Here is a 9,758-nt window from a genome sequence, read left to right as displayed (position 1 = left end):
CCCCCCCCCATGTGAGCCACGGGAAAAGAGAAGGCAGGGGGTGCGGCCCTCGCCCACCCCAGGGTCCGCTGCCCCTGAGCACGGAGCCGCGCGCAGCCCGGGTCCTCCCCGGAGGGCAGGGTTCTCGCAAAGGGCCCAGCCCGCGAGGGGCCTCGGGGAGCAGGCCGCCCCTGGCCGCAGGGTGCCTCCGCTTCGCCCCGGCTTATTTAGCGTCGAGGACGTTCCCGGAGGGGGTGGAGAGTGAACTGTAGGTGGGATGATCTCCAGGCACCAATGACAAGTGGTAGATTTGGGGGCGGGGGGGAGCCCGCGAGGTCCCAGGAGCTCTCGTTGCGGGGTGAGGGGGACCCCGGACTTCACGTGGGAAGGTCTCCAGCAGGGGAAGGGAGGAGGGTGGCGGCGGCAACACTTCGGGGATTTCGGCTGGGTGCAGCGCAAGGGCTTGGCCTGGAGCCCTGCGCCCCCTCCCCCTGCATAGAAAAGCGAGGCGCGGGGAGCGAACACGCCGGTAGTCGGGGCGCCCGCCCGGCGCCCGCGCGGAAGCGGAGAGCCTGGAGGTGGGCGGGGGCCGAGCGCGCCACCCCGGTCCCGCCGACTCCCCACCGCGCTGTGCTCCCCCGGCGGTGGGGCTAGCCGGGCCGGAGCACCCAGCAACTGCGCAACACAAGCGGGGCGCCCGAAGGGCTTCAGATTCGGCCGCCGAGCTCCACCGCCGGCTCCAGACGCGTCCATGAGAGTGACGAGTCGTTTCTGCCTTCAATTATTCTCAGGAATAACCCCGGCGTCTGCCCCAGTGGCCTAATGGATAAGGCATTGGCCTCCTAAGCCAGGGATTGTGGGTTCGAGTCCCACCTGGGGTAAAGTGGGCGCCAGCGACTTTTTGGAGCCCAGAACCCTGCGGCCGCCGTCGGGACTGGAGGCCTCTTACTGCTCGGGTCGGCGGGAAGGAGGGGCCCTCCGGGGAGAGGGCGGGCAGGCACCTTGCTTGGTGGACAGTTAGACCCCGCCGGCCCGCCGCAGCCGGCCGGACCGGGGCGGCCCCACCGAGGGGTGTAGGAGCTACTTTTGCTAACAGCAACGCCGAGTTCCCCTCGCTGCTCGTGTCTCTTACTCTGCGCGGGAAGCCGCGGGCGGTCTTGGCGTCCCCCCGCGATGCGGGGCCTGGGACCTTCCGGGCGCCTCGGTGGGCTCCGACGTCACCGGCCAGTCTCGCCCGGGCGCCGGGGGCCCAGCCGCGCCCGCATCAGCAGCCGCGCGCGGAGCTCGGGGGAGCGGACGCTGCGCAGACCGGGAGAGCATCGCCCCTCAGAACGGCCTGGTGCGGGCCCAGCGTCGCCGTCGGGCACCCCAGGCGGTGCGCGAAGGGACCCCTGGCTCCCTTCTGGTCTGTCTTAAAAGCCCGTGGCTCTCTCCCCAGGGCCCGCAGCCGAGGGCGCTTAGAGAACTCTTCAGGGAATGAAGCGCCCCACCCGCGAGTAGCCAGCGCCCACCGGGCTGGAGGCGCCGCCCTGCCGGGTGGCGGGCGCCTTCTTTGGGGAGGCTGGGGGGTTTCATCCTGCGGAGTGACCCGCAGCCTTGGGTCAAGTCCCATGGGGCCGCAGGCAGCCGCTCCGAGAGGCGCGATTACCGCGGCCCGGTGTCGCGACTCCTGCTTCTGTGCGCACCGGGCGTGACCACGGGGCTGCAGCCGAGCACACCATCACGGGTGCACGCGGCCACCGCCGCAGCCCGGCTAGCTCAGTCGGTAGAGCATGAGACTCTTAATCTCAGGGTCGTGGGTTCGAGCCCCACGTTGGGCGTGGTTTCTGTTTTTCTGCCTATTCTAAACACGTGCCCAGTAGAAGCATTTGAAGTAGTTTGGCAACAATTCTCAATAACCATATCATTTTAAAAAGGGTAAACCAGGTTTAATGGGTTCTCCTGGAGCTGCTACAGCGTGACCCCCGCATCTGTAATTACAATTTTTCTAATAGCCCCACAATTTTTAAGGTGAAATTGATTTTGTCATAGATTTTTCTCAATTTATTACAATTTCCAAAGCAACATAGAAATGACTGAGAATATTATGTCTTCCGTCTAAGCACTTTTGACATTTTGTCTGTGTGGGCCTGTCCTGGGCCTTGTCAGCAGTGGGGCTGCAGCCTGGACCTCATCTTCTAGCACCCCACAATTGTGACAACCCAAAATGTCTCCATACACTGTCCAAATTCCCCTGGAGGGCAACTTGGCCCGGTTGTGGCCCTGGCTGGAGAATGGGGAAGGACCTATGGTGCGAAAAGCCTTCCTTTGGGATCTGACAGGCAGGCTGGCTGGTGCAGGTGGGGGGCCCCAGGCTGCAATAGCCAGCCCAGAAGGGCCCCTGGAGTGGGGACATAGGCTTTCCCAGAGCGCTGAGTAAGGCTGTGTGCCGAGACCCACGGCCAGCGGGCTTCGCAGCAGTCAGGCCAGGAAGTAGAGGAGCCCAAGATCCTGTCGAGTGTGAATTGGAGGAAGTGGTGTGGACTCCTGGTTTTCCAGAAAGGCAGGTGGATGGCCAGTCAGATAAGCAGGCACAGGGTATCTGAAAAGCATTTGCTCCTCGCGTTCTGGAGCCTGGGGAGTCCGAGGGCAAGGTGGGGCAGGTTCCCTCTGGGGCGGCCCCTTCCCCGTTCACAGTGGCAGTCCCCTGTCCTCACAAGTGGAAAGGGCGGGGAAGCTCTTGAGATGGAGGGGTGTCTTTCACAAGCATGCTCCACCCTCCTACCGAATCACCCCAAAAGTCTCATCGTGCCTAATGACCCCAAAAATACCATTACATGGTGGTTGGGTTTCAGTATAGGACGGGGGTGCTCACAGACCGTCAGTCCATCGCAGTACCCGTGTGCATGCGTGTATCTTCACACACACACACTTTGTCCCCAGAAGAGCCCGCAGAGAAGCGATACTTGGCTAGGAGGGACACCCCGAGTGCCCAGAAATCACCACCAGTGAAGGACTGAAGGACTTGGTCCTGCCGAATATGACCGCCCGCTGCCGTCTCCCTTGACGGGTGGCCGCCCCCACGGGGCGCAAGCGGGCCTGCTTGGCCTTGATTCCGGCAGCTGACCAGCCCCTTCCCTGCGCGGTGAGGTGAAGGCCTGGATGCTTCTCTGGAGAGGCAGGGCTCGGAGATGTGGGAGGCTGAGTGGCTCTGTGACCGGCTGAGACAGGAAACTGCGCTCCCCACGCCCCGCAGGTGGCTGGCACATCCATGCAGTCTGACTGAGAAGCAAAGGCAAAGTTCTATACCTAACCGCACCTTCTTGATTCGTCTGGTAGCTTCTTTATGAGTTTTTTTTTTTTAATAGCAAACATCCCATGTTTGCAATAAACCAAAATTTAGATCCAGAGGGCTTATTAGATTCCAGGGGCGTCTCTGCCCAGTCCTTCCCAGGTGATCCTGTGTCTCACCTGCGTCACGCGGCAGGCTCATGATGTCACATGATGACCCGAGACGGCCAAGCCCTCAGTGACGCTGGTAGATACAAGACTGTGGCCTTGGTTGTGGGTGGGGACTTCCTGAGGCAGCTCCTCTGTCACAGTGGCCGCTACCTGTCCGAGGAGCGACACGTCCATGCGAAGGTGAACATCGTGAGGGTCCTGTTCCCACCAGCGCAATCCCGACGGCCTGGTCATTCTCGACCATCTGGGAGTTGAAACTCATGCGTTCCTGTCTCCACAGTTGTTCTGTATCTCTTAGTGTCGTTTTTTCTGGAGAGAGGAGTGCCTCCCCCGGAACCTGGGAGGGGTTTCATCCTCCTTAAGTCAGGGGAAATCAGCCCTCAAGGGTCAGTGAGCTGCCGTATGTTGCCCCGTCTTTGTATAGACAAAGATTTGACTTGAAGATTTCCCGTTTTATGCTCATTCGTCCCTTTCCATGGAGTAAGTCGCAGGTATGCCCTTCTGGCAGAGTTCTGGCATGCCCTTGACTGGCATCTGGACTTTGCTCCCTTGGGGGGTACTCTCGGGGTCCGGGTCTGAGCTCCACGAATGTGAGAAAACAGGTCATGCGAACAAGCAGCCACGTCTGAGAAAGAGCAAAAGAGCGTATCAGGAGAAGTGTCCAGGTGCGTGCGAGGGCTCGGCCATCTGGGGCTAGACAGGGTGTGCCGAGAACTAGAACAGCAGAGATAGAGCTGCAGTCTGTCGATGTGCTGTTGTTATTGCTGGAGACTGTCTAGACAGATTAAGCAAATATGCTGTTGTTTCAGCTTGATAATGTAGGGTATATAATGTGCAAAATAAAGGCTCACTGCACGCTGGACATAGAGGTCAGCCCTCTGGTGTGTCCTTCACAGGCGCCCCGGGTTCCCGACCCACTAGAGGTCCACATCTTTTGATGCTCAAATTGTTGCCAAGTGTGGCCAGAGGGAGCAACCCTCTTTTCTGCCTTTAAAATGTTAATTTAGGGCCCTCCCTGGTGATGCAATGGGTTAGACACAGCACTGCAAGCCAGCCACAGCCACTTCAGTGCAACTTCGATCCCTGCCCTGGAGGTGACCCACAGGGCGCGGCAGACCTCTCCTGTCTCCCCGCTGCTCACCTCAGCAGTGGACTTTGTCAATCTTCCTGTTCTGCTCCCCACTCTGTCTCTGGTAAATCCTCTCACTACCTCTACACCTCTGGCCTGTACCCCAGTTCTGTATGCACAAATAAATAAGTAAACTTTTAAAAAATAAAATGTCAGCTTATTCACAAATCCTTAATTTGGCAAAAGTCAAGTCTAAGGGAAAGGTCAGACGTAGTCTTCAGCACAACAGAGTGGGGCCTGTGGACGTGGGGTTCGGGTCCTCACTGGGTGAATGTCTCCATTGATAGGTGGACTCAGCAAGGGCTCCTCTGACGACCTCACTTACTGCCATCAAAATTCAGAAGAAAAGGTTTATCTTGTGACTCCTCATCATAATGACTTGGGTAAGAAGAGAAACACCTGACATTGTCTTCCATTATCTTTACCCGAGCAGAGATGTCTGAGCAGCGAGTGAAGATGTGACTATCGCTCAGCCTCTGGGGTGTCCGCGAGTCAGCTGGGCCCAGCCCAGAACACTGCCGAGTTGGGGTGACGCGGCCAGGGGGAGCCCCCTGTGTAATCCACACAACTCCACAAGGTGGATATTACCTTTGCACCTACACCAGGCGAGACCCTGGGATGCCATGAAGGCTGTGACGCGCCCGCGGTCACGTGACCCTCATGGAGGATCTGGGAGCTGAGAAACGCGTGAGTGAGCCCCAGGTGGTCCCCGCACGGTGTGCTTATTCCCAGCAGGGACAGTCCCCAGACGGGGGAGGCGAGACGCAGGGTTGCCAGCTCTTGTTGCCGATGATCGCCCCTGAGTTGCATCATTGCCAGAGTTGCCAAGTCCTGAGCAGGGCCACGTAATTGGGCTGACGGGTCTTTATTGTCAGCGTCGGAGCTACAAGGCCCAAGAGGAGAAGGGACAATTACTCAGCCCGTGTCTAATGAGGCGCTCAGGGAATACGGGCCCCCATGGCCGCTTCTGTGAAGATTTGGTCCAAGATTCCACCCCACCCTTCCTGCACCGAGGGCTGCGACCAGACACCCTGGCCCCAGCTCAGCTCCCGCACCCTCCGCTGGCCATCCGCACAGGCCGCCATCGTCTCTGTCTGCGTCCAGAAACGTGCAGTGCGCCCAGCTCTGCCCGAGACCGTGAGGTCTCCATCCAGGTAAGTCACAGTGATGTCGGTTGGGGGGGGCAGAGGCCAGCAGGGGGCGATGCTCCCCCCGTCTGTCTTTCAAGTGGCCTCCGGGCAGTTCTGAGAACCCTCCAGCCGGATCTGCCCTGTGGGGACACACGGGCCGCTCTGTTCCCGTTGCTCTGATCACCACGCTCATGCCACAGTCACTCAGGGAGCTGCACGGATGGAACAGGGGTGCATAGCCCAGTGTGCCCCAAGTGGCCAGAGCAGGGCCCCCGGCAGGGTGGCAGAGGCTCCTCACCCAGGCCGGGCCCGTGTGCTGACGGGGCACTGGCCACAGGGAAGGGGAAAGGTGTGTGGCGAGCGATGATGGTGCGGAGACGTGCCCCATAAGGCCCCCTGCGGCAGCGTGACGCCGGCCCTGTGTGGCGCCACCTTCTGCCCCTGGCCGCAGCCCCTGGTCACACTCCTTCTCCAGCGTCTGTGGTGCTCGGCGCAGCTCTGTGCATACGCTCGTCTCTGCTGTATTTGATGACACTTTTTAAAACTACACAAAGGACATGTGGACACACCAGTCACTGTCTGGTGTCCCTTGGAGCTGGTGCCGGTCAGCTCCGCGAGGGGGGCGGAGCCCTGACGCCGGACAGGCAGGCGGATCCGTGCTACCCGCAGGCAGGGGGCAGCTGCGGCAGCTTCTCTGCTCACCCGCTGACCCTTCTTTCCAGGCGGCTGACTTTGTCGGCTCCGTGTGCTCCCGGGCTGGTGCCGCCCCCATGAGGGGAGCCAACCAGTCCAGCGTGTCCGAGTTCCTGCTCCTGGGGCTGTCCAGCCGGCCCGAGCGGCAGCAGCTCCTGTTCGTGCTCTTCCTGAGCATGTACCTGGCCACGGTGCTGGGGAACCTGCTCATCCTCCTGGCCATCAGCGTGGACGCCCGCCTGCACACGCCCATGTACTTCTTCCTCAGCAACCTGTCCCTCGTGGACCTCTGCTTCTCCTCCACCACCGTCCCCAAGATGCTGACCAACCACATCCTGGGCACTCAGACCATCTCCTTCTCGGGGTGCCTTGTGCAGATGTACTTCCTTTTCATGTTCGTGGACATGGACAACTTCCTGCTGGCCGTCATGGCCTACGACCGCTTCGTGGCCATCTGCCACCCCTTACACTACTCCAGCAAGATGACGCCGCGGCTGTGCGTCCTGCTGGTGGCCGTGTCGTGGGTCACTGCCAACCTGAACGTCCTCTTGCACACCCTGCTGATGTCTCGGCTCTCGTTCTGTGCGGACAACGCCATCCCCCACTTCTTCTGCGACGTGACGCCCCTCCTGAAGCTCTCCTGCTCCGACACGTATGTCAATGACATGACGATTCAGACCGAGGGTGCCTTGATCATGATCACCCCGTTTGTTTGCATCCTGGTGTCGTACATCCACATCGCCCGCGCGGTCCTGAGAGTCCCGTCCCCCCAGGGGCGCTGGAAGGCCTTCTCCACCTGCGGCTCCCACCTGGCCGTGGTTGCCCTCTTCTACGGCACCATCATCGCGGTATACTTCAACCCTTCGTCCGTCCACTCATCTGAGAAGGACACGGCGGCCACTGTGCTGTACACGGTGGTGACCCCCATGTTGAACCCCTTTATCTACAGCCTGAGGAACAAAGACTTGAAAAGAGCTCTTGGAAAGGTCTTTAGCAGGAAGACGCTCTCTGTGTAATGGGGGGACCAAAGCTGTAGTTCACCCTCACGCTCGGGGTCTTGTTACTGACACTGGGGGAGCAAATATATTGATGAATCGATTGTTTATTTGTGCATCTACTTCCCCTTGGATCCCTCATGTCTGCTTATTTTTTTTAAAAAAATTATTTATTTGTGCATACAGGTACAGGCCAGAGGTGCAGGGGCGGTGAGAGGATTCACCAGAGGCAGAGCAGGGAGCAGAACAGGCAGATGGACAAAGTCCACTGCTCAGGGGGCAGCGGGGAGACAGGAGAGGTCTGCCGCGCCCTGTGGTCACTCTGGCCGGGGATCGGGCTCACGATGAAGAAGCTGTGGCAGCTTCGTAGCGCTGCACTTTGACCCGCTGCGCCACAGGCAGGGCCATTATATATTTTGTATTTCGCAAGTCACTCCTACCCGCGGTGGGATTCCAGCAGCCAAGAACCAGGAAATTAATGTAAACCGGAGCCTTGCTGGCTCCCGATCCAGGAGACAGATGCTCACAGCTCCTACCAGGTGGCCATGACCTCCACAGAGTCGTGCATTCTGAGAACCACTTCTTCCTTCACAGACAGCCCTAAAGGTCTCTGATGGGAGACTCGAGTGCACACTCCTCTGTGACATGGTGCAGCACAACCTGTTCGTCCTCTGAGCTAGTGCAGGTGTCTCTGCACGGTCAGCAGTGCGGCTGCTCACCCTCACGTTCTGGTGCGCAAATCGCGTGTCCCCAGAGCCCCGGGCCGCCTGCACCCACCTCCCCAGCTTGGAGTAAACATTAGGTCCTTTCCGTTGTTTCTGCCCGACCCTACCTGTCATCGCTAGCAGAAGACACAGCCACTCTGTTGGGGTCCAAACAGCCTAGAGGCGCATCACGGGGCCAGCCAGCCCTGGCGCCCCACCCACGCAGTGACGGCAGGAAGTGGGGCTCGCGACCAGGAGGACTGACTGGCCTCTGGTGCCCAGAGACGTGCTGGGCGGGCGGCAGAATCGGTGTGTGTGGACCCCATCCCTGGGCCATCCCCTCAGGGCCTCAGGGGGCAGCTGTCTGGCCTCAGGCTTCCTTCCTCCTCCATGAGCGTGTGGCTCTGGGCACGCCCCACTGTGTCTGGCCCATTGTTCCCACTCTGACTGCCAGAGCTGAAGCACCTTCGACCCCCTCCGGGTCAGAGCCCCTCTGGGCCCGACCCCTGTGGGCCCCTGGGGTCTTCTGAGGCGGAGTGGTGTCCAGTCAGGCTTTCCATGGTGTAGCTATGTCTTGAAACAGAATTCAAGTGCGTGTACGTGAAGATTATAATCTGGTCACAAAGGAATGTAAATAGCTATCTGTGACTTGACCTGTCAAGTCTTGCGAGTAACATTTCAATGCCTTTCTACGTAGTACTAGCTCTTACTTTTTGATTCGGGCTTGGGGCGCATAGACGAATGTGAATGTTGTGCATTCATTATGGGGTACACCTTTTCGTGACGAGAGATCTCTGTCATCATAAAGTCATTTTCCTCTTAATGTATATCTTGGCTAACTAATGTTAACATCACTCTGTTAGCTCATTCTCAGACTGTATGAAATGACTGACTTGGATGCAGGAGTTTCTTCATATCAGGATTTTATGATGTTTCTTTTGTTTCCAGAGCTTCTAGTTCATGTGAAATATGGGAGAATCCTACATCCCGAAGACCGGCCAACCACCGATGCCTTCGTCTGCCACTCACTGTCCCAAACAAACAGCTGAACTCCCCAGTCTACGCGTAACTCTTGCTTGCTGGAGACGGTGCCGCAGGCTCTTTGCGACTGTCATGCTAGGCCAGGTCTCAGGGATGTTCCCAGCACACAGCCCGGGAGATAGGAGCCGCGTGTTGTCCAGGCAGGTTCTCCGCTGCCCCGTGGAAGTGAGACCATGTCTGAGGGACAAGTTGAGGCAGGTTTGCTCCCAAAGGCGAAAGGCTCTATTTCTGGGCTTGGGGATTCTCCGCCCGGGCGTGCTGTGCCCGGCAGGCTCTGCTCCGTGGGCCCGGCCCTTAGGACAGGGGTGCTGCCGTCTGGCTCCTGCGTTGTGGGAGGGATGCAGAGTCTTTGTCTCTGGCCCCTGGGTCGTTGTTTTCTATCAGAGTTGAAAAAAGCAAAGTTGGGAGCAGGGCCATGGAAGTGGCGAGCAGGCCAAGCAGTGCGTGTATACAGTCGTGCAACGTGCACGGTGACTGTGTTAGTGACTTTTAAGCAAAAAACAGTGACCCCAGTAGAAGAGACGAATCAGTGACCCCAGTAGAAGAGACGAACCAGCTGAGCGCTGCAGATGGCAGAGGCCCTGTCGGAGGCGGAACCGTCCGACCGAGTCGCGCCTGTCTGCTCTCTGTCCCCAGAGCCGCAGCG

The 9,758-nt window shown here is 59.1% G+C and overlaps 1 protein-coding gene and 2 non-coding genes across 3 annotated transcripts; all 3 read left to right on the top strand.

Annotated features, from left to right (window-relative positions):
- The first annotated feature begins 787 nt into the window (after positions 1-787).
- On the top strand, positions 788-860 carry TRNAR-CCU. Its single transcript has one exon. It is a non-coding gene; the product is annotated as a tRNA-Arg (tRNA).
- An 866-nt stretch (positions 861-1,726) lies between these two features.
- Positions 1,727-1,799, top strand: TRNAK-CUU. The gene has a single exon. It is a non-coding gene; the product is annotated as a tRNA-Lys (tRNA).
- A 4,650-nt stretch (positions 1,800-6,449) lies between these two features.
- On the top strand, positions 6,450-7,388 carry LOC101637102 (olfactory receptor 1F1-like). The gene has a single exon (XM_004691796.1). It carries the CDS (start codon positions 6,450-6,452, stop codon positions 7,386-7,388), a length of 939 nt encoding a protein of 312 aa, XP_004691853.1.
- The last annotated feature ends 2,370 nt before the right edge of the window (positions 7,389-9,758 follow it).

Source organism: Condylura cristata, unplaced genomic scaffold (genome assembly GCF_000260355.1).
Source record: "Condylura cristata isolate star-nosed mole 26May11 unplaced genomic scaffold, ConCri1.0 scaffold00032, whole genome shotgun sequence".
Taxonomy (NCBI): Eukaryota; Metazoa; Chordata; class Mammalia; order Eulipotyphla; family Talpidae; genus Condylura; species Condylura cristata.
This window is presented reverse-complemented; position numbering and strand designations above follow the sequence as displayed.